This window comes from Canis lupus, chromosome 4 (genome assembly GCF_048164855.1).
Source record: "Canis lupus baileyi chromosome 4, mCanLup2.hap1, whole genome shotgun sequence".
In the NCBI taxonomy this organism is placed as follows: domain Eukaryota; kingdom Metazoa; phylum Chordata; class Mammalia; order Carnivora; family Canidae; genus Canis; species Canis lupus.
In genome coordinates, this window is record NC_132841.1 from 76131714 (window position 1) to 76156899 (window position 25186).

The window sequence follows — 25186 nt, forward strand, 5'->3', positions numbered from 1 at the left end:
CCTGGTACTATTACCATTCCAGGAAATTTAACATTGACGCAAATGACTAATTTACATTTCATATTTCCATTTAGCCAACTGTCCTAATACCACCCTTCAGAAATGCTATTCAGCGTGTCTGTAGATGGGAGTAGCTCATAGGAAGTTTGATGGCAGCTTGTGATGAGATAGGTTTTTCCTCCAGAATGCTTATCAACACTCAGTTTCTTTCTTTTTTTTTTTTTTCTTTTTTAACATTCAGTTTCTTTCGCCAACAATGTTTTGCTGGGGAAAAATGTCCACTAAACTGAGTAGTGTACATGATGATGTAATTGATTTGCATTCTGGTGCAAGCTCCTTATCTTGTGGATCTTTGTAGATTGTCACCAACCGACACCTTTGCATGGTAATGCTTTATAAAAATTTTCAGGGTCTATTTGTCATGTCAAATAATACAAATTATTCAAATAATAATTCAAAACACTGCTGAGCCTAGCCTTTCTTTGTCACAATACTGATATTTTGGAAGAAACCCAGGACAATCAAACACTCAATTAGGATTTGTTTGATAGTTTCTTCATGCTGAGATTTAGATTATGTATTTTTTTGGCAGAAAAACTACAAAAACTGTTTCCTTTTCAGTGCTTCTGTGAGGTACTCAGGGTCACTATTCCATGTTTCATAACTGGTGATAACTCTGGCCACTTGTTAGGATAGAGTTCCACCAGATTTCTTCACTGGATTTTTTTTTTCTTATTCATCAGTGAGACATCTGTGAGGAGACAGCTTGAGACAACATCAATATCCTACTCCCCAGTATATTTTTACTTAATGGTTTTAGCATCATTGATGATTCTTATTTGGATCAATTTTTACAATGAAATTTTAAAAATAGTCATTTTATAACTCTTTTCTTTCTATATTTATTGTTATTATGGTAAAGTCATGGATTTTTTCCCCCTTAGTTATCCATAATTGTCATTATTCATGGAAGAAAAATTTAAAAGCCTGATAAATGCTTAATTATGAGATATTTTATTTTTATTTTAGTTTTTATTTTTTAAAGTGGTTTTTTTTTTTTAAGATTTTTAAAATTTATTTATTCATGAGAGAGAGAGGCAGAGAGACAGACAGAGGGAGAAGCAGGTTTCATGCAGGGAGCCTGATGTGGGACTTGATCCCAGGACTCCAGGATCATGTCCTGGGCCAAAGGCAGGCACTAAACCACTGAGCCACCCAGGGATCCCCATTATGAGATATTTTAAAAGACAATTACATAACTTTCACTGAGTTTCTTTTTTAAAGGTAAGAATACTATGAACTTAGAATGGTAATTTTGTGTAGAGAAATAACATTTAGCATAAATAATATTTGGACAAGGTAACAATTTGTCTTAATAAGCAAATAAAGCTACACAGGATTCAGCATTACATTTTAACTTAACAGATAAATCATAATCACATCATGCTTACGTAATACTTTCTAGTAGGCCTCACAGGAAATAAAACACAGACACATACATGCTCACAGCCATATATACTTACACAAACACATACTTCATAAAGCAAAGAATAATTTTGTATAAATGAGTGAGAGAAAATATCAGCTTAGACAGTGGTTGCAAATTTTTCTTGACATTAGACTTTCAATATTTGCAACTGTTTGTCTGAGTGGAGAAAAAATGGTTGGGATTTGAGACAAGTGAAAGATTTCCTGGATAATTCTATTCATGCTGAGAGCCCCAGTACCAGTTAAAAATGGACCCCTATGACCTTCCTCCAGCAAGTCCAAATCTTAGCTTGTCTAGACCTGGAGGCTTTGAATATCCCAGTTGGGCAGCCACTGCTCCAGTCATTATGAGAAACAGAAGAAAAGAAAATCCCTGTGGTATTTCTATTGGAACAACATGAAAACTAAGGAAGCACATACATTTGGTATCAAAACGTACTACTGGCATGAAATGTCGGGGTGAGTGGTATAAAAATACATTAAATATAAAGTGGAATCTTGACCAAAAGAAAAATATAGTATGATATTACAACTAAAAACACCATGTTTACCTAGGAAGAAATGTGAAATCTAGTTAAACAAATACTGAAATCTGGTTTTGCTGGATGTATCTCCAACACCATCACAACGACCGTATTACTGTGGCTGGAAACATGAATCAACCTGTATTCAACAGGATCACAGACCACCAGTCCAGGATTATTATGTTTTGCACTGAAATGCCATTTTGATGTTTGATTGTATTGGCAAATTAGGCAGATGCTTTTGGGCTGAGATGAAGCAGACCTCCAAACAAATCATAACCTGTGCTGTGCTGGAATGGATTTTGAAGTCAGACATGCCTTGAAGCCAATGACTGCAAACCACTGAGAACTTAATTTTTTATAATGTTGCTGAGGGATGTGGTAGGTCAGCCCCAGCTTACTGGACTGCTTCTCAAGGGGGAAGCGGGGAGGAGGTATGGCCAAGCAGGTGATGGAATCCAAGAGAGGACCCTGGAGGAAGGAGCCATGACCACTCTAGATGTGAGTATGAAGCAAAATACTGTTAAAAATGACCCGTAGAGAGCCATGGTGACAGCAGGGAGATAAAGCAGAATAGGTTGTAAGGGAAAGTATCAGGACTACAAAACAGAAAGGAGAAAAATAGGAAGTGACAAGTAGAAAATATGGAAATAGGTAGAAGCAGGACTTGATGTTATATTAATGATATTCAAGAAGTTTTATTTAAGACATAGATGAGAATGCATATAGATAAGAAAAAACAATCTGGGAAAAAAATAGTAGCGGAGTTGACTTTGAATCAGTCTAATGGCAGCCGTTGTCCCAGCACTGTGGGGAACCAGGACAACAGAACTCCTGGGACACTAAAGATGATCCCATAAAATTAACATACTAAAGAAATCTCAGACATGGGAAGACCCACAAGGTCTCTCTGCACAGACTTCTTAGTCTCAAAAATGGCATACGAGTCCATCAAGCACAGCAGCGTGGGCCCATTTAGGATATAATAGTACAAAGGACACACAAGAGGTGGTCAGACGACAGACATAAAAAGAGTTAATGTTCTTTTCTTTTTTTTTTTTTTAAGATTTTACTTACTTATTTGACAGAGAGAGAAAAAGAGAGAGCACAAGCAGGGGGAGCGGCAGGCAGAGGGAGAGGGAGAAGCAGACTCCCTGCTGAGCAGGGAACCCGACTTGGGGCTCCATCCCAGGACCCTGGGATCATGACCTGAGCTGAAGGCAGACACCCAACTGACTGAGCCACCCAGGTGTCCCAAAGAGCTAATGTTCTTAAGGAGCATTTTGAGTTGTTGAAAGGAAAAGGTTAAATTTGGAAAAAATACAATATGATTGCAATATTAGAGACAGGCTAATTTAAAAAGATTTTTACAATAAGTACTCAAAACAGCAAAAATAGTGCTGAATGCCGGTAGAGTCAAATTTGCTGAAGTGGCCTCTGATTAACCTAAAAAAATTAAAAGCGACTCCTTATGTATAGAAAAGATACAACCAAATATCAGCCAAGGCCAAGGATACAGAGGCTATGATTATCTGTAAGTTCAACAATGTGCTACTGATGCAAAAGAAAAAAAAAAACTAGTAGGCGCTTAACCCTTCATTACAGAAGTGTTCTGCTCAGGTCGAGGATGGCCTGGGCAGATCATTTAGTCCAATGCTTTCAGATCTTCTTGATGCAGAAACCCAGAAAGGTTAAGTATCTTACCAGAGATGAAACAACCAGCTGGGACTTATTCAGAACCCAGTACTCTTACCTTCTACCACATTTTATATTCACAAATAACAATGCCAAAATTTTCTAATAAAATTTCTAAGAGTGTGAAGACGAAGAAGTCCAGATTAGTGATTTGTTTCCCATGTGTATCAGTTATTTGGCCATCGTGTGACCACAAGCTAATGATTCCCATGCCCAGCCGACATGGGAATGAAAGTTATTCTTGTATAAACTGTCTCACCAAAGAGCGTGCATCATCATAGGAATATGTGTGTCACCGCTACAGGACAAACAGCCACACCTACATCCACACCTGGATGATTTGCTAGAATTTTTTTTGGTATGGAAATTCATTCTGATGATTAACTAAAAACATAATATACTAGCTATACTCAGAATAATATGAAATACTTCACCTTTGGATTAGGGTGCCGGCCGATGACAAGGCGAACGGGTCCTGGAGGGCATTTGCTCAGGATGGTATGGACCTTGCTTAAAGCAGCATGGCGGACGTTGACTGAATTCACTTCCAGGATTTGATCTCCGCGGCTAGGGAGGGCAACATGACCAACACTCTGTGGTAACAGCTAGCTTTTTACAAGATCTCCTTCTGGGAGAGGTTTATAATATGAAATCTTTTCTGAATGCCTTAAACAAGCATATGGCATCCTTTCATCTTTGCATGTGGCTAAACAAGCAACACATTCATATAAATACATTAGACATTAAATTGACAAAGCCAGCATGCATATCTAGCTGCATTTTCAGAAGCAATAAAGTTGATAATGGGACAATAGCAGGGATCATCATTTCTTGAGTATAAACCAGGCACCATACAAAGCAATTTACATAGCAATACTTTGAACAGGTATTATTATTCCTATTTTTCAGATAAGGCCCCAGGCTCAGAGAGGTCACCCTGATGTCACACACTGTTGAACTCAGGTCTGTCTACCTTTTGATCACCACAAGATAGGCCCCTGGCCACCATCATTTTCTTTTTTCCTACCATCTTGAAATGATTATTGTAATATAATTTGAGGAGGAAATATCTGAAGCTCAAAGGTTACCCAAGAATTTGTAAAAACGTTTCAAATTTGAACAAATGAGAAATTGGGGACAAGATGCCCATTTTGACTTGAAATTATAGGCAGAGAACTCAGTTAGAGAGAACAAAGACTCTTTATGTGGGGTTTGAAGAATGTTCATTTGGCAGGCTCCAGACATATGGAACCATTCAAGGAAGAAACATCATCTTGGGATGTCATTAAAGGATTTTTTTCCTGGGGTTCTAAAAGTATATTTTCTTTAATGTACTTTGGATGATTTGCTGAATTTTTTTTTTGTATGGAAATTCATTCTGATGATTAACTAAAAACATAATATAATCTATTAACAGAGCCCCAAAATGGCAACCTTAAGGAATGTCATTTTGCCAATTTCTCAACTGCTCAAGGACTTAGAAGTTACGAGGGAGAAAGGTGATACTGTTTGCACAGGGTGTTTTATGCAATATGTGTACATTCCTGTGAAGTTTAGGTGGGCGCAGACCCATTGCAATTACTATATAACAGAACACCTAGCCATCTCTTGTATAAACAGAATACTCGTGCTACAACTCAACTATCTGGATTGAGAAATCAGACATGCAGTGATTTCAGACAATAGGCATCTAGACAACATCACTCAAAAAGGAATGAAACAACAGGAAAGGTTTAAGAGATTATACTTAATAATAAAGGCCTTCTGTTGAACGGCATGATTTGGGGACTCTTTCGTATCCAGTGATTCTGAATGGTTATGAGCGCTTCCCAGCGTCACATATGAATTTTACATAAATGAATATAAACATGAAAGAAAATACTTAGATGACCATAGATATCTATATAGAGTTGTATTTTGTCAAGTTTCTGAAACTGAACTTCTGAGTCCAAATAGATCAAAACAGGGAAGCCAATATCCAGAGTTCAATCCGATTTTATTTAGATTAGCCTTTCACCTTCAGAAATACTTTTTAAAAAAGATTTTTATTTATGTATTTGAGAGAGAGAGAGAGAGCACAAGCAGAGGCAGATAGAGAAGCATACTCCCTGCTGAGCAGGGAGCCCAATGTGGTACTTGATCCCAGAACCCTGGGACCATGACCTGAGCCAAAGGTAGATGCTTAACAGACTGAGCCGCCCAGGTGCCCTGGAAATGCTATTAATTGTAATCTTGGCTATATTACTGCAAATAATACAAAAGTTTAGAATCTCATAAAGGATGTAATAGGGCAGATACCTTACATGTACATTAATTCATAAATTCATGAGCACACCAGAAGCCCACACTATCAGGTTTACAACGAACCTCAGATTGCTCTCCATCTTGGCCACTGATCCCGGGGCCAGGCTGTGAATGTAGATACCAGGAGGGCTGTTCTCTAGAGCCAGGCAGCAGGCACCAATGCCTAATCCAACTCTCGGCTCTGTGACAGGCATCGGACAGAGAACACAAAATTTTTAAAAAAGTATAAGTGATTTGAACCTGCATTAATGTATATTTAGACCAATAACTCTTTATTTTTGACCAGACTCAGAATGTAAATCTTGCTTTTGTCAACATCATATTCTTTTTAAAAAATATTATTTATTTATGTATTCATGAGACACAGAGAGAGAGGAGAGGGGCAGAGACACAGGCAGAGGGAGAAGCAGGCTCCCTGCTGGGGAGCCTGGTTCAGGACTTGATTCTGGAACCCCAGGATCATGACCCGAGCCAAAGGCAGACACTCAACCACTGGGCCACCCAGGGGCCCCAACACCATCATACTCTGTAAGCGAAATGAGTCTGTAGCAGAACCAGGAGCTAACTATGGCCTATGAGTTATTCAGTAGTCCGCTCTCTGCTTAGTCTAAAGAGCCTCTTCCAATCTGTTTTTGGAAATAGGCAGAGTCAAAGTAATATATATATATATATATATATATATATATATATATATATATATAATTTTTTTTTAAAGACTTTAAGTAATCTCTACACCCAATGTGGGGCTATATGTGACTTACAACCCCAAGATCAAGAGTCGTGCACTCCATCCAGCCAGGGGCTCCAATTTTTTTATTCTAGATACACAATTTTAGGTTTTCTTTCACTTGCCTTTTTTAAGCAACTAATCTCTTGGTTACTTAATTGCTCATCATATTTCTGTAGTTGGTATAGAGAAAAAGGAAAGAGAGATGAAAAGTAGCAGGAATTGAGGAAGACCCACAATTTTTAGTTGTTAACTATATTAACTATAATCTCTTGTTCTTTAAAATTTTTAAAAATATTTTTTATTTATTTGAGAGGCAGAAAAAGTGAGTGCATGAATAAGGGGAGGGGAAGTGGAAGAGGGAGTGGGAAAGGCAGACTCCCCACGGAGCGGGGAGGAGTCGAAGTCGATGTGGGGCTCAATCCCAGGACCCCAGGATAATGATCTGAGCCAAAGGCAGATGCTTGATTGAGCCACCCAGACGCCCTTGTTCCTTAAAATTTTATATTAGGGCAGCCTGGGTGGCTCAGAGGTTTAGTGCCACCTTCAGCCCAGGGCCTGATCCTGGAGACCCGGGATCGAATCCCACGTCGGGCTCCCTGCATGGAGCCTGCTTCTGCCTCTGCCTGTGTCTCTGCCCCCCCCCCCATCCCCGTGTGTCTCTCATGAATAAATAAATAAAATCTTTGAAAATAAATAAATAAATAAATAAATAAATAAATAAATAAATACAATTTTATATTAGCCCTGGAATTAAGCTAGTCTGTGATTTTTTTGACTTTTGTTATTATTTTACAGGAGTTTCTGACACTCAGTGATTCATCCAGGATTCATCAGGGGAGAGCTTAAAAGGCTTTGTGCTAGTGGTAACTTCTTTTCACTTTATTAAAAGGGCTAAAATCTCTACTTTTGATCCCACTGTCCATTTAGAGAATACCATACATTGTTGGCAGCAGATTGTTCCAAAGGAACAATTCCTAGAAAAAGTATAAAACGTTAACCTAAGAAGAGATTACACATTGTTACACGAGAGAATACGATGAAAGTGAGGAAGTGCTGGTATCACCTTTGTTGAGTGTTACTTCCATGACGATTCTGTCCTTGGGCCCAGGGGCCTTCCGACCCAGGGACGAAGAACTGCCTTCATCTGAGCCTGTTGCTGAGCTGCCCCCACTGGTGTTGAAGTTTGGGGAGCTGGATCTGCTCATGTGTGTGGGCGTTGAGCAGGGCGTGAGGCTTGGGCTCAGTAACTTTGTGCGTACCGTTAAGACAAATAATCCACTCCGGATTTGCTGAAAATACAAGAGAGGAGGGCTACAACATTCAGACTGTTCCTAGGTCGAAGGGTGGGGGGAAAAAAATCTCAAACCCAAACCAGAAGGAAATAAAGGAAGAAAAATAAAACAAAAGAGCTAAATAAGAATGTTGTTACCTTAAAGGTATGAATGGCTTCCTGGAACGTCAAGCCCTTTATTGGTATTCCATTTACGTCGAGGATTTCATCCCCTAGTGACCAAACAGGAGAATTACATTAACATTTAGAAGAGGATAGCATATGGTACCTGATTTACAATTCTATAAAATGATTTTTATTGTTCCGAAGTGCTTTCATTAGTTTAGCTCCCAGGAATTTCACAAAATGGGACAACTAATAACAATGCATATTCTTTCACAGTATTTCTGTACCTCCATCTTTAATGAAAACAACTAGGGGAAGTATCAAGACTATTCTTTAGCCATTGCCAAGTTTGATAATAGGTGTCCTAAGCTTTAACGAGCAATAACGAGTCCTAAGTCTTTCCTTATAGTGTTTGTTTAAAAACTTAAGCCTGTTGGCAATACAGCTACATGTGAAGACAAAGCCACTTCTATATTCGCAAAAAGAAAGAGTTTTGAGCTTGGGGAATCATCATGAGATGTGGAAAATGGTTTTACTAACAGAGGCAACACAACACAACACAAAACAAAACACTTCTGAGATGTTACTTAAGAATGGCAGCCCTGCCTCCAGAAATAGTCTAGATGCCTGGTCTTCTTGATGCTGTTCCAGGTTCTCAGGCATCAAGTTGGTCGATTACTACATGTTTCTATCTAAGAGACTATTGTGGGCTAATGCCAAGTTGCTCTTTCATTCTCTCTCTCTCTCAAACTATCCTGGACTCATCCTCATCTTCAACCCCAAGAATGTACAGTCAGGTCATTTTTCCAGCTGTTGACAGTGTCTGCTGGGAATATAAAAGAACTAGGACATCCTGTTGACTTATCAGAGTTAGTTTTTGGTTTGTACTCTTGTAACATGGTCTATTTTTTGGAAAAACTGTTCGTCAAAAACATTATAAAGGGGCCTCTGAGAGAACAGATGAATTCCATACAGCAGTGCGGAACGAAAGAGTGACCTCCCTTACCTACAACAAAGTGCAAATAAGCATAACACACCTTTTCACCTCTCATGGGGAGCTAAAACCAGGAGCACACTGTGTATCCCATTAAAGGAATCCCGTAGAGGAGCTTGAAAATGTAGCCGTACCCCATGCGTTTGTTATATGCTTTCTCTTTAACGCAATTACAGAAGTTATAAAATAAGTGAAATAATCCGTTTAAAAATAGTCACCTAACTAGGTGAGGTTTTTGGTTTGCTTCCACACGGGAAAAGGATATGGTCATTAAAATGATTGCTCATGCTCTTAAAAATCCCTATACAAGATTTTTTTTTTCCTATACAAGATTTTTAAAAGATCATTCTACATGCTGAAAATCCATTCCAATGACTTATCTTTATTGTAAATGAACACGTATGAAAAAATAGTATTTAGGAGAATCAAGTGCCATTAATCTTTACCAACTACTGATTTTTCCTCCATTTTTCTCCATTCTACCAGTATTGCAGGATGAATTTCAATCAAATGAACACATGGCATGTCCATTATAAAAATGCTGTTAGAATTTTACATCGTTCTGAAACTAGACACAAATATCACCTGGGAGTTAATTCTTCCTCTAAGAGAGAGAGAAATAAATATTCTGTCCATCAAAATAAGCCTGGTCACGTCTTATCATTAGCATATGGGCTCCTAGGGTAGCTCTGCCTAGAAAAAGGAGACTCCAGTGGACTCTTACTAGCTAAAAAAAAAGTCAGCAGAACATAACAGTATCTATAATTTGGGTCAACTGGACTGATCAGTCATAGTATTTCTGAAGGTAACTACAAATAGTGTGATTTAATCATTTCAGGAAGGGAGTGTGTTAAGAAGGGAGGAAAAAAATCAGGACTCAAGAATAGGTTCTGGGCATCTAATGTCCAGCATGGTGACCATAGTTAGCAGTAGTGTGCTGTCCAGCTGAAAATTTCTAGGAGAGTAGATATTTTTTTTTAAGATTTTATCCATTAATTCATGAGAGACACAGAGAGAGAGAGAGGCAGAGACACAGGCAGAGGGAGAAGCAGGCTCCATGCAGGGAGCCCGACGTGGGACTCGATCCCCGTTCCCCAGGATCAAGCCCTGGGCTGAAGGTGGCGCTGAACCGCTGAGCCACCCGGGCTGCCCCTAGGAGGGTAGATCTTAAATGTTTATACCTCCCCCCACTGCACACAGTCATCATATGATGTGAAGAGGGGACTAGCTAACTCATTGTGCCGATGGCTTTGCAATCTATGTGGCTATCAGATCATCATGTTGTATACCTTAAACTTCCACGATGTTATGGATCAATTACACCTCAACAAAGCTGGGAGGAAAAAAAGCACTTGTTTAGCAGGTTTGTGTGAGGCAAAATGGCAGGTGCTATGGAGAATATAAAAGGTGTATATGGACTCTGGCCCTGAGGCAAGAATGGCCTCAAGCTCTCAAGAATTTTCAAGGCAAGGAACATGATTCAAGGACCAAGGGGATAAGACAGACACTTAAAGACCCAAATAAAAAATATCAAGTCATTCTCGGTATCATCTCATTTAATCCCACAAGGACTCCTCAAGACAGGTATTAATATTCCAAGTTTACAAACTGAGGAAAGTTAGGCTCAAGTTACATCAATTGCTCAAGGTTATGATGTAGTAGTAAGTGTTGGGGTTCAGCACAGGTCTCCTTGACCCCCCAAGCCCACATCCTTGGCTGCTGTGCCACTGGCTTCACATCTTGCAAGGGGGCAGATTCTGATGGAATCAGAGCTCACCACCACTGAGAACCACCGAGAGGCTTTCTCCTCACCTTCTTTAAGTCTTCCATCCTCGGCAGCTGATCCATTTGGGAAAATGGTCTTGACAAAAATCCCCATCTGTCCTCGAATGCAGTCTCGACCTCCAGCAATGCTAAAGCCAAGGCCCTACACCCCAAGCAGAAGGGGGTCCAGGTTGTCATTGCAGTATTTAACTGAGGACATCCGTTCTTGTTTCACTATTTAACTGAGGCCTCCTTCCCAGCTAGGCTCAGAGTCAAGCTAACCAGCTATAAATTTATGTTCCCTTCTCCACTTCCTTCCTCAGATCTATTTGCATTGCATTAGCTATGCATTACCCTAAAGGGAGAAAGTTTTCAGTTCAAACATATGAAATTGCCAGTATCTGACAACTTTTGGTCTCCAAAAACGACAATTTCCAATGGATGGATTAATACCTCAGGAGAGTCATTTTGCACAATTCGGGTGCCATATTTATTTTACTCTTTTGTGTCAGTCTTTCTATTTCGTATAATATCAAAATGGATGTTTTGATATTTGTATAATATCAACTTATTTGTATTATTCTCTTTGTTGATAATGGCAATGCTATGAAATTCATTCAAGGGGATAACTGGGAATATGTCCCCTGAAGCTACAGGGGTGGCTTTTCTTTCAATAGTGGCAGATATTGGAGCATTCTACTCCACCCTCAACTGTGCCCTAGCTCCCGGGTGCTGGTGACTCCCCTCATAAGGACCAAAGGGCATGGCCACCTCAGTCAGCAGCCCACAGGAAAGGAGGCCAGGGAATCCGCTCAAATCTAGACAATCTAGACAAATCTATGTTTTATTTCATAGAAAAACAGCCATAAAGTTAACCATTTAAGAAATACACGCTAACATTCACGTGGGGGCCGAAATAGTGTGCAGGCAGGCGCTCACCTTGCCTTTTTCTTTGTACAGCCCGATGATCGAGATGACCGACGGCCGGATGAGTCTCCAAGGCGATTCCACCTGAGTGGTGCTTAGGGAGCGAGTGGACTTTTTCACAATGTGGTATTCCTAAAAGTCAGCACATGGCAAGGTCAGGGATGGTCTCATTTACTCTTCTGTGGCCTCTGGCATAAAAATATATTCAGATTTGCAAAATCCCAGGTGGTTTTTGGGTGAGAGAGCCATTTCTCTCTGCTCCCTCTCTGCTCCAGCAGCTTAAAGGAGTTTATGATCGATACCTCTGGAGGCCCAGCCCCCCCTCCACAGATTACCATCCCTTCCTCTCCATAGAATGAGCTGCTTGGAGGCTGCAAGCACCCAGTGTTGCTCTTTTCTTGACTGTACCCCACACATCTTCCTCCTTGCTTCCTGGAATGGATTCAGGAACCAGAAACCGAGAGGCCTCAGAGACATAGGACGGCTATCCTGTGGTCAAGTTCTCCCTGGAAGCCGCTCCTATCCCCATCCCAAGTTCACAATCATGGATAGAAAGTATCTTGCCATTTTCAGCTCAATTCACTCAACCAAAAACGCACCAAGCCCTTGTTTCTTAAAAAACCCAAACCGCAAGCCCGACAACTGTTATTCCATATAAAACACCCCACTGACAAACTGTGGCCGCTTCAGTTCTAACCCCTCACATTTGGAAAATAAAATACTTTTCCATAAGCCACCCTTTCCCTCTTCCTGGCATGTAGGAGCTCAAATCTCAGCCACTTTCCTGTCCATCACCCACGTGTACACGTGTGTAAGCAGGGTACACTATTTATAACATAAACAAGGGATTATTGCTAAAGCACTTTTACAATTTAGCTTCTTGGGATAATAAATCTCTTAAATGAGACAGGTATTCCAGCATAAGCAAAAAGGAGAAAAAAACCACTTTGTGTTTAATCTGAGAAAAGAGACATCAGAAAATAGTTTCTAACCTTAATTAGTACATTCTACATCCAAAGGTAGAGAGATGTCTGCTAATGATATTTTTGTATTCCTGGCAGCTTAGAATAATTATATTATGCAGTTTTACAAAATATCTGCCAGCTATGCTGGCCTCCCAGACTCTGATTCATTTAAAAAATGTTGGCTTGGCAAGGTTACTACCCTTTTACTGAAACCATCATGGAGATGGCCAGACACAGCCCATGGGTTTTCAACCCTTGACTACAGAGGTTCACGTGTGGACTTGTGAGGGAACTCTGACCACCAATCTCCAGCCGCACCTCCTTCCAGCTCCCCTTTGGGAGCCCGTGGGGACCAGAGGCCTGCATGTTTCATCGTTCTGATGCGTTTCAGGGCGCCCAGTGCACTTTTAAGACTCTGCCATCTAATATGGTGGCCATCCCCTGTGGTGGTCTCAGCAGCCACTTTGCATACGCTCAGTAGGCACACGTGGCTACCGTACAGGGCCGTACAGACATAAAATACTTGCATCACTGCGGAAAGCTGTATTGGGTAGCTCCACTCTAGCCAATGCTCTGTAGGGGTGGGAGAAAGAACCAGCAAAAAAAAAGGGGGGGGGGATCCCAGCAGAAAAGAAGAAGAAAACAAAAAGGGCAATTGGACGAGGGGGAAAAGTCTTTCCTCTAAAATCTTTACTAGCCTGTGCTTTGTAGAAGCCTCATTAGAAACAGGTATTTCTGGGCTATAAATGTGGTCGGGCTTCTGGGCAGGTCAGTTCAGAAATCGCCTCAGTGCTAGGCCTCCCTGGCTGTGATGGCAGGAAACCCTCTCTCATTTTCTGCACTAACCGACACAGCCTACAACTTTCTGATCCACCCCCTGACTCTGCTGGTCCAGTTGGATTATTCTGAGCAGGCCACAGGCTTGTCTCCAGTCACGGGTTTGGAGGAACTTTAATCAGGACCCACGCAGGTTTTTTTGCTCTGCTTTTTCTCCAAGTCCCAACTCAAGTTGTCTTTGGGTAGATTCCACACAAAATAGCCTGATCAGCAATTGCCTCTGGAACATGGGCACTTATTTTACTGGGTAGGTAAAACTTTGTTCACAGTGCTTGTGGCCTATCACTTTGGGCGGAATACTCACTGTCTTTGAGATTCATCGGCCTGTCTGTAAAATGGTGATAACACACCAAAAGTAAGACCCGACCCAGATGACCTGCTGCAGATCCTTCATAACTCTACTGTCTAGGAGTCTACATGGGCTTATGGATGCCATTGCTGCCACCGTCTGCCTCCATGTCTGTTCTGTTGTAGACAAGATGCCAATGGTTTCTCTAGAGCATTCTGGCTGATGGTGCCAGGACTGAAAGAACACCCCACGAGTTCCCCAGAGATTGAGGCTGCCCTCAACTTGGTTAGGACCTCTCTACCCACTTTGAACTAAGTTGAGGATGATATAATTGAGGAAGAGCCCTGTGAAGAATTATGGAGCCCCGACCCTTCTGGGGCAGGCCCTGGAATATTAACATCACCACCTATTTCACCCCTATCTGCAGCCCCTCTGACCTTGCCTATTTGACTCATTACTGTGTAACAGGTAAGATCCCAGACACAGTAGGCACATACATGCACTCTCTTCTTCTTTAAAGTGACCCAACACCCACCCACCCACCCAGTAGTTAGGCTGACACCTGACGCGCCCACTAAACAAGCAATGGTGGTTGACCACAGACCATGAGGCGCCATTGTCTCCTGGCAGTTGAAAGCAGTTCTCAGTTCCAAAACATACAGTAGGAAGGGGATCAAGCTGTCAAGATCCAACAAAGGATTATTTTTCTCTACAGTTTTCAAATCCTAGGCTGACTTCCTCCTAACCTCCGTGGATAGACCTTGCTCTCTCTGCTACATCTCTGGTCTCAAATACTCCTGCCCACACACATGTTGTTCTTCACAGCATGGATGCTCTTGTTGGTCTCTGGAGGAGTAAAAGAAAGCCTAGCGACCCAGGGGTGGAAACATGCTCTTACATCCCTAACCAGGCAACTCTGAGAAAACAAAAAGGCTCCATGGTACTGTACTACCTGTGATGTTCCCGTAGAGTCCAGTAGCTGGGGAAGAGAGTGCTTTCGGCCATCTCGGGAGACTTCCAACATCCTGACCCGCGGGTCCCCATTTCGCAGCATCAGCTCATTATATTCCTCAACAGACTCTAGACGGTGTACACCCCCTTGTAAAAACATGGAGAAAAACATGGTGTGATATGGGATGGAAAGAATCTTATGAGAGCATCACAGGCATAAACTTGTTGCATTAACAGCCACACGTCATGGTTTTCAGAAGGCCTGGTGTTTAATACTCTCTAGGCACCGAGCTCATCACTTTCTACCAATAACCTCTGCCTCAGCTGGGGCCATTAATGCCAGATTATGAAGAAAGTGCCAGTCCTTTGAAGGGACCGGACTGGATATGGGAAAATGTTTATGTTTCATCCAAGTAAGACGTAGCCGGGGTTGATAAGGCAATAGACAACAGTGAAATGCTATCAGTAGATGGTTTTCTAGTGAGGAAGGAACATTACCATGTGGTTGGTATAGTTTCATTGTTTGGGTAGGTGGTTTTTTTTTTTTTTTCATTAAATTACTTTTCAAATAAACTTTTTTTTTATTAAAGAACAACTTACGGGGACATACACACATCATAAGCGTACAGTTCCATGAAATTTCACAAAGTGAACGTTCCAAAACCCAATACTCAGACCAAGAAATAGAATATTACTGGAACCCAAAAGCCACTTTAGTGCCACTAACCACCCTTCAACCATGGTAACCATTATCCCGACTTCCAACATCATAGATTACTTTTGCCTATTTTTGAAGTTTATATAAATGAACACGTAGACATGTATCTTTTTAAAATATCTGGCTCCTTGTTCTTAGCATCGGTTTGTGAACGTCTCCATGTTGTTGCTAATAGTCTGTTCATCCATTTCTGTTTACTGTGTCATTGTATAAACTTACCACAATTTGGTTATCCGGTCTGTTGCTGATGAACACTTGTTTTGTTTCCAGTTTTAGATCTAGAACAAGGGTCAACAACTTTTTTTTTTCTTTTTTGGGTAAAGGTCAGATAGTAAATGTTTTAGGCTCTATGGGCCACAGATGGTTTCTGCTGCATATTCTCTGAACATTTTTTTTTTTTTTTTTTTTAAAACAACCCACCGGAAATACAGAAAGCACTTCTAGCTTGTGGTTCATACAAATATAGCTGTGGGTGGTAGCTTGCTGATCCTTGATCTAGAATATACTGCTATGGAACATTCTGATACAAGTCCTATCTGTGGGGTGTGGACCTAGGAGTAGAGTTGCTGAGTTACGGGGATACAACTACCTTTACCAATGTTGTAACACCATTGTGTGTGAGTCTTGGTTTCCCCATATCCTTGCCATACTTAGTGGTACCAGTTTTTAAAATTTTAGCCATTCTCATGGATATATAATTACATTTCACTGTGGGTTTTTTTTCTAAAAGATTTTATTTTCAAGTAATCTCCACATCCAATGTGGGGCTTGAACCCACAGTCCCAAGATCAAGAGTCCCACACACCACTCACTGACCAAGCCAGCCAGGGGCCCCTCATTGTGGTTTTCAAATTACATTTCACCGATGATTAATGAGACTGAGTGTCTTTCAAATATTCATTGGTTGTTTTACTTTTGTAGATTTGTAGAGTGGCTTTTTTTTTGTAAAGTTGTAAAGTGCCGATTATTATTATTTGATAAAGTTGTAAAATCCTGTTTTGCTTATTCTTTTATTGGGTTTCTGTCTTTTTGGTGTTGATTTATAGGTGTTTTTTTTTTTATTGTTAATAATGTTTTGGATATGAGTCCTTCATGAGATCTACGTATTGTAATTATCTTCTCCATGTCTTAATGGTATTTTTAGATAGCAAAAATTTGTAATTTTATTTTTCCCTTTATGATTAGAATTTTTGTATTTTTTTTAAAGATTTTATTTATTGGGGAGCCTGGGTGGCTCAGCAGTTGAGCATCTGCCTTTGGCCCAGGGTGTGATCCTGGGGTCCTGGGATCGAGTCCCACATCAGGCTCCCTGCGAGGAGCCTGCTTCTCCTTCTGCCTGTGTCTCTGCCTCTCTCTCTGTGGGTCTCTCATGAATAAATAAATAAAATCTTTAAAAAAAAAGATTTTATTTATTTACTTGAGAGAGAGAGCACAAGCAGGAGGAGGGCAGAGGAAGAGGTAGAAGTAGGCTCTCCAATGAGCAGGGAGCCCAAGGCATGGCTCCATTCCAGGACGCTGGGATTGTGATCTGACCTGAAGGCAGATACTTAATTGACTGAGCCACCCAGGCCCCCCAAAACTTTTGTGTCTTAAGAAATTTTTATAGTGGGACGCCTGAGTGGCTCAGCAGTTGAGCACCTGCCTTTGGCTCAGGGCTTGATCCCAGATTCCCGGGTTCGGGTCTCACATTGCGCTCCCTGCATGGAGCCTGCTTCTCCCTCTGCCTGTGTCTCTGCCTCTCTCTGTGTCTGTCATGAATAAATAAATAACATCCTTTTTTTTTTTAAAAAAAAAAAAAAGAAACTTTTATAGTAATTTTTAAAGACATCTTTATCAACACCTAGTTTTTATTATACACCATTTTAAAATAAGAAAATTTAAGGGCTTTAATCTTAAACGATGGCTTGATCACATCATAGCTATAACCTTACAATGTTTACATGATGTGTTATAAATGATATATACCCGTGTGTGTGTATAGCTATATACACATACAGATTCTTTAATACCAAGTTCTCCTAGACTATGTTTCATTTGATCACCTAAAATTCAGTTTACCTAAACATTTCTCAGAAAGTTTTTCACGGAATAAAACAGGATGATTCTGTACTCTTTTAAAAAATATATATTGAGTTTTTAGTGGTGATGAAAAGTTAGAAGAGTGCTGATGCAGTTATACTAAGGTGCACATCGCTAAAAGCTTGGTGTTTCAAAAGCTACATATTAACTTTGTGATACAGGTTTTCAAACACCTGAAACTCCTTTGCAATCAAAGAGAAATTTCCATTTAAAAAGATCACAAACCTAAGGCATTAACATGGATAAATCAAAAATACCAAAATTAAAAGGGAACCCTGCTGGCAAAAAAGGAAGTACGAAGTAAGGAAAATTCAGGTTAGACTATCAGGGAAAATGTTCCATAAAATCGCTATAGTCATTTCGGAGCTAGACGAGGCAAAAATCTTAGTGGGAATGGCTGGAACTTCTTTACAGAACCTCCTTAATAATTCATGACTTACTAATTCATGGCCAGATTAATCCATCTTGGCAGGCTTACTCATCTGAAAAAGATTTATTAGAAGAAAGTGCCGGTTGAGCTGACAGGGAGGCACTTGCCTCAACAGAAGAGAAACCACATACGGTAGTGTCTGTAGATAATATGCTGATACGTGAATACCACCAGAGTGACTCACTTGTAGAAAATACGAAAGAAGTATCCAAGTTTACAGGACAAATTAGCAGTTGACCACATTAAAATCTCCCGTATTCAAAAGTCTTTAGACTGAGCATATCTCACAGCACTGACCGAAGACCCGGTTCCGCAAGCCTCTGTCACAAGGCCTCCAATTACTTTTCCAGCCTTATCTCCTGCTGTCCTGCTGCATGAATTCGTTGCTGTAGCCTGCTGATTCTCAAAGGAGACGATCTGTCCTCCTCCCGCATCCTTTCCAAAACTGGGGAGCCTATAAATATTGCTTGACATTTAACTTTGCTTTGCCGGCACCATCGTCTCCCACCCCGGGGACGGGGGGGGGCTTACCCCTAATCTCGCTGATGGGCTCTGCTGGGCTCAGCCTGTTCCTGGTGGGTCACTGGCTCTTTCAGGTTGCCGAGGAGGAGCAGTTGCCAAAGACTAACCAATTTCCCCCCATTGTCCCGAAGCATCTCTTGTGCACTTTCTCGTCTAGACCACCGTTTGCTTCCTTGGGTTCTCTTAAGTCTTGCCAGGGCACTGGCTCTCCTCAATCTTGTGTCCTCTGGATGCCTCCCCTGAGTGCCACAACCCAGAGAGCCTTCCATCTTCGAACCTCTTGTGGGTGCCTTATCGTGGCCTACAAGCTCTCGAGAATACGCTTGTCTGAACCTGTTCAAGCATCTTCCCCTCCTGAGAGGGAAAGGGGGGGACACCAATTACAAGAAGGTTGCAAAAATGATGATGATGAACGTGATGTCAATGATGGCAGTGGTGACAAGGGGGCAGCTATCACGTGGGGTGGGCTGTGACAGCCACATTCTGGACGGCCGGTGCCACATTCATTCTCTAAACCCCATCTTTCAACTGAGACCGTATAGTGACCGATTCGCAGAATAAATGTACATTATTATCCTCACGTCACACATGAAGAAACAGAGACCCAGAGACGTCGAGTCACTTGTCTCACGTCACACAGCCAGTCATGGCAGAGCTGGGAACTGAACACAGTCCTCCCTGGCTTCATGCATGGGATACAGATTTGCTTACTGTGGTCCCAGGTGTATGGGGAGGACAGAAAGAGGGTGACATCCAGTTGTGGCAAACAGTAGCCACATGTGGATCTACTACTCCGCTGAATGTGCCACTTGTTCTAAATTAATAGTAGGAAGAGTGTCAGAGAATTATGATCTGAAAGGCTCCCAGCTACATGCCCCTCCCCATGTCTGTATCTAGAAAGCCCCAGACTGGGGAGTAGGATTCTCTTCAAGACTCACAGGAAGCCGAGGGGTGGGTAAGAACTGCCTGCGAGGCAGGTGATCTTGCTGGCACGGAATGAGCGACCTTTGGGATTCCCTTAACTTCTCTGGTCTCATCCATAAAACGAGGAATGTGACGGCACGGGTTTCAAAGGTCCCTGGTACTCCCCCCAAAGCTCTGTGGCTCCCCTGGGAACCGTATAAGGTGTTGATTAACTCTGCCAAGACAACGGACCTAAAGATCTCCATCCGTTGTGCCCCTGGGACTCACAGGCCCCAAACATGTGCAGGAATTAAGTGTATTTCTCTCAGTTGATCCTGGGGGCTGCAGGGGAGCTGGCCATTCTCCCCACATGAGGACCCTGGCACGACGTCTCCCCTCCTACTTCCCAGCCTCTGGTTTGTCACAGACCCGTGTTTAGACATACACCGCCTAATAACAGGAGTTACGAATACAAACCAATTCACTTTGTTACTCGGGTTTGTTCCAACAAACAGATGTATTTCGTGGTCCTATACCGGTTGCTTTACCTGAGAATAACTCAGGAGAGGGCCAGACAGGTGGTGGTGGTGGTGGTGGGGGGGGGGGTCCTGGTTGGCAGGCACAGATAGCACCCCTCCGCACCAACTGGTCTGGAAGAGGAGACTGACAATTTTTTGCATGTTAACAAACCATGGCTGCTTTTCTGTGCTTTGCCTGTCTGTCTGTCTAATCTGCTCACCCCGGCAAGCCAGGATTATTATCTCCTTTTTTTCAGGTGAGGCAGTAACAGTTCAGGGGCTTCAAATAACCGGCCCGAGGTCACATGAGATGTCTTTGGTGTGTAGGCGGCCAGGGCTGGCTTGTCCATCGGGCCAGTAGACACAGCACCGAGGGCCCACAAGAAAGTTTTAAGTATAAGCATCATAGCAATGAAGAGATCACAAAGAGCCCAGCTTGTATCTTCATCCGGATGCAGCCACAAAATATGTTTCAGGTTGTGTGTTGAATGGGGGAAAGAACCCATTGGGGAGTCAGTGCCTAGGACCCACGGCTCATAACGGGTCCCTGCACATGATCTCTGCTTTCAACACTGACTTTCTGTCTCAGGGCACAGGCCAGCTGCTGCAAGGCTTTACCCAGGAACTGTGAGATCTCTTTGTTCCCAGAGCTGCAACTCCCATCCCATTTTTCCGCCTGCTTCATTGAGATGCAGATTTAATATGAAGTAAATAGCTCTTTGCCCCTGGTTCTGGTGGACTGAGGGGAGAGGGACATTTGCCAGGAAGAGGCAACTAGGAATATTCCACGGTGCATGGGTCACCTGAAGTCCTGTGGAAGTAAATGAACCATACACACACAGGAAATTTAGGTTTGAGCAGAGACAAACGGAGATGTTGACATTCACTTCATTATGACTCAAATAAAAATATTCAAGTGGGCAGCCAGGCTGAGTGAAGTTTTATGCTCGGGGCATATGCACTATCTAAAGGAAAAACAATTTTGAGGCTGTAAGGGGGGAAAAAAAGAGCTCATTCTGTTAATGACTTTATCTTTCCCCTCCCGAGGCTAGAAGTTCACTTTCAGACAGGCCACGTCAGGCAGAGAGTTCCACTCACCTGAAAGACGACTCTTGAGCTTCATTTTGCTGCTGCCCTGCTTGGGACTTTCCAGGTTTCCCTTGGATTCGTCGGGGCCGCATGAATCTTGGGGCTCATCCGTCCCAGGCATCTGAAACGCAGAGAGCACCGAGCTGATGGCAGAGGCTGGCTTGCAATCACCGATGAGATCCCCTCCCAGAAGCTATCTCCAGGCTTGAAGAGCAGCAATAGAGGTAATCACGTGAGGAAAAAAGGTTCCCGGGATCAAAGCACAGCCCCTCAGATAACCTGGAACATACAGCCTTAGGCTGGCAAGTTCCTCCCCAGCAGCCCCCACCCAGAGGCCATTTCATTTCTGGAGGAAACTTGTTGGTCAAGGTCACCCAAGTGGTCACAAAAGCCACAATGACAGGTCTCTTGACTTGTGGGCTAGTGCTTTTTCCTACAGTGCAAGTTGCAAGAAATATTAAACCAGAAATTTAAACTCAATTCTGAAATACAGTTAAATGTTAATTTTGGGGCAGCCAAATAACTACACCCCTTGGGTCCACCAGACTGTGCTACACCCCTGAGTACTGATTAAGCACTGCTCAGGCCACATGCAGGTAGCCCCATAAAGTCAGCCCACACGTCTGTACATTGTATAATGTCTATGCTATCAGACCCCAAGAGGTGATGCAGAAAGAAAGGTCCCAAGGTCTGCAGAGTCCTCTGAGAAAAGCCAAACATGCTAAAATACAACAACAAAAAACTACATTTATTAGAGAGGAAGGGGAGACTTAAATGCTTGAAAGTGTGTATAAAAAATTTGGGAGGTATATTTATATGTACAAAACTTATGAGATACATCAAACAATGAACTTGAAAATTTGAAATTTTATTTTCTGGGGCACCTGGGTGGCTCAGTGGTTGAGCATCTGCCTTTGGCTCAGGTTGTGATCCTGGGGTCCTGGGATCGAGTACTGCATCAGGCTCCCCAGATGGAGCCTGCTTCTCCTTCTGCCTCTCTGTGTGTCTCTCATGAATAAACAAGTTTTAAAAAATCTCTGAAATTTTGTTTTCCTTTGAGATTCTGAAGGGAAAAAGTCATACTAATGAAAATAGGTAGGATTCATGTGAAGAAACATATCAATTTAAAAAGACATAGAAGATATCCTTTGACATTTTATGGTCTTTGAAAGTCACATAATTATAATGTTTTTAAAAAAAAGCCACCCCAAATCCTGAATGTTAACTGATAATAAAAATTACACATTGCATATCAAATTCAGTATGTGAAAATGCATAAAGCAGTAACAGTAATCTCCCAGGTAAACCCCACCTCCTCCTAAGAATTGTTTATATGTAAATCTTTTAAAATATATAGATAATATTTTTGTATTTTAAGTAGGTCCACACCCACCGTGGGGCTCCAACTCATGACCCCGATGTCAAGAGTGGCATGCTCCACAGACTGAGCCAGCCAGACACCGCTATATGTAAATGTTCTATGTAATATATGAGATTTGCAAAATTCTCCCGTAAGTTCAAGTATCTTTCTGGATGAGAAAGAGGGGAAAAAAAGGTCTGAGAAATGAGGAGATGCAGGCAAGCTGGGGAAGGGGCCTGATATATTAAACGAATCCTGATATATTAAACAAAGATAAATTTGGTGAATCCTTATTACAATGTCGGGGATTGGCAGGTCTCCAGGTTTAAATTATGAAGTAAAGGCAAGGGTGGAATCCTCAGGATGATTGTAGAGATCCTCAAGAGGGAGGTCTTTCCCAACCCCAAATTGTAACATTTAATTCACACCCAGTGCAAAAGAACCCTCTTGAAGACCTGCCAGAGAACCGGGGCAGAGGAGGAGCCATGCAAATAGGAATAATCCAGAGAGAGGCGGCAGGGCCTCCCCTTGACTCCTTTGCTTAATTTAAAGGCTTATGGAAAGAGCCTGTCTCCAGACTGTAAATAGCAATTACTTGGGACTGAGCTAAGTTGCCTGGTTCTTGCTCTCATACCGCCTGACCCAAGCTAACAGCCCACGGGGGAAGATACTCCTCAGCTTGCAGGTCATTACCTCCCTGGCGCCCATTCAGGGAGTGGATTGCTCTGGGGCGGCCAAGGCCCAGACCATCGGAAGGCATGTCTGAGGAGCTCGTGTCAAGGGAAGAAAACAATCTCAGGCAACTTACGAAGTTTCCTTCTTCCATTTTCCTGCTTTTCCAGCGTGGCCTCAGCTTTTCAGGCAATCAGAGGAATTCTGAAGATGGCATAAGCCCTCATAGAAGTAGCAGAAAGGAAAGTGACTTGCCCAAGGCTTTCCAACTCATTACAGGCAAGGCTGCGACTCCTCAGTCTCCCGATTTCCAGCTTCATGCCTCACTAGGATTTTCTCTCCCTCCATCCTTAGATGCTTTTTAATTACGTTATTGCTTTGGATAATCAACACCATACAGTATAGTTCATATACCTGAAATGTTTCCCATTTAATGTTCACAGGCAAGCATGTTTCTCAAGGTAAAAAATATTCTCTCCATCGACAGATGAGGAGATTAACAGAGACCCTTAAGTAACACCTTTTTGTTTATAACATATGTCCAAGATCCAGGCTAGATCTCATGTGTGCAGAGAATGGGAGTGCAAGATGAGTGGTGTAGTTTTACAAGACCAAACACGTACTGTGTCAAATCTGTGTTCTTGTGATATGAGCCCAACTGCAGCCAACTCTTCTTTATTTTCAGAATCTGAGAGAGGCGGTTTAGAAGAGAATCACAGCCTTAAGGAATCACTTTCTTTTTTTTTTTTAAATCTCAAATGCACCAAAGAATGAGATGACATTTGGTTTCCATGATCTATAAAATGCCAATACCATTTCTTACACCAACGAAATCTTACTCTAAAGACGGTGTGTGTTATATTACTACCAAAAGCCTGTAACTAAAACCAACCAGAATGGACCCGGAGATATCTCAAAGAGGTGCCAATGGTACACTGTTGAGCTCAAGGCAGAAGCACAATCTTATTTCAGAACCCTCTGAGAGTGCACAGGATTCTGAATTTAAACAGAACCTTTTCTTCTTGTAACAGAAAACGGTCTGTCGTGATTTTAGGTGGTTTGTAACTCAAGGAACAGGCAGTGACATACAAAGTGCAATTCTTTAAAAAAGATTTTATTTATTTGAGTGGGGGGGATGAGCAGGGGGAGGGGCAGAGGGAGAAGGAGACTCCCCACTGAGCAGGGAGCTCGATGCTGGGCTTGATCTGGGAACTCTGGGATCATGACCTGAGCTGAAGGCAGATGCTTAACCCACTGAGCCCCCCAGGCACCCCACAAAGTGCAATTTTGATTACAACATGCCTCTCTTCAGTCTTGTGACTATTGTCTGAAAATGTCCACATTCTAGAGTCCCTTTACTGTATTATTTCTTTAGATGCACAGAACAAATCAAACTGTTTTGGGGATGATGTCATTTTAGTCATTCTAAAAAGAAATGTGCAAAAGTTCTCCTGGAAAGCCTTTGGTTCAGCTGGTATAATCTATTATTCATCAGCAATTTCTAATTCATGTGTTATACAACAATGCCATTATATTAATGGGATCTAATGTAATTTGCCAATTTCCAAGTTAGAACCTTTCTGTTTGGAATAGTATTTTCTACACTGGTGGCCTATGAGATTCTCTCTCACTGAAGAAGACTCTTTAGCTTCTGGTTTTATGGTGAGGTAGTAGAGCAGAATGGTTAAGAACCTAGCTGCCTGGATACAAAAACCAGGATTATTAGCATATTAGTTATCCTCCTTGAACATCAATGTCCTCCTCGTTAAGACGGGGTTTGATGTAAGAGTTAAGTGATAGTTTTCTTTTTTTTTTTTCTCTTAAGGATCTTATTTATTCATGAGAGATAGACAGAGAGAGAGAGAGAGGCAGAGACACAGGCAGAGGGAGAAGCAGGCTCCATGCAGGGAGCCCGATGTAGGGCTTGATCCCTGCGGGACTTGATCCCAGGACACCGGGGATCATGCCCTGAGCTGAAGGCAGACGCTCAACCACTGAGACACCCAGGCGTCCCAAGTGATAGTCTTTCTG

General features: G+C 42.0%; 1 protein-coding gene across 6 annotated transcripts in view; it reads right to left on the reverse strand.

The window, feature by feature from the left end:
• Positions 1 to 25186, reverse strand: part of PDZD2 (PDZ domain containing 2) — a 358704-nt gene that overhangs the window by 29147 nt on the left and 304371 nt on the right. For all 6 annotated transcript variants that reach the window (XM_072824997.1, XM_072824996.1, XM_072824998.1 and 3 more), the window contains 8 exons: positions 21133 to 21244; positions 14866 to 15011; positions 11835 to 11954; positions 10944 to 11058; positions 8171 to 8244; positions 7805 to 8030; positions 6075 to 6192; positions 4142 to 4274 (listed from right to left, as the gene is read on the reverse strand). In XM_072824997.1, the coding sequence (XP_072681098.1) occupies positions 4142 to 4274; positions 6075 to 6192; positions 7805 to 8030; positions 8171 to 8244; positions 10944 to 11058; positions 11835 to 11954; positions 14866 to 15011; positions 21133 to 21244 (1044 nt within the window). The remainder of the gene's footprint in view (positions 1 to 4141; positions 4275 to 6074; positions 6193 to 7804; positions 8031 to 8170; positions 8245 to 10943; positions 11059 to 11834; positions 11955 to 14865; positions 15012 to 21132; positions 21245 to 25186) is intronic.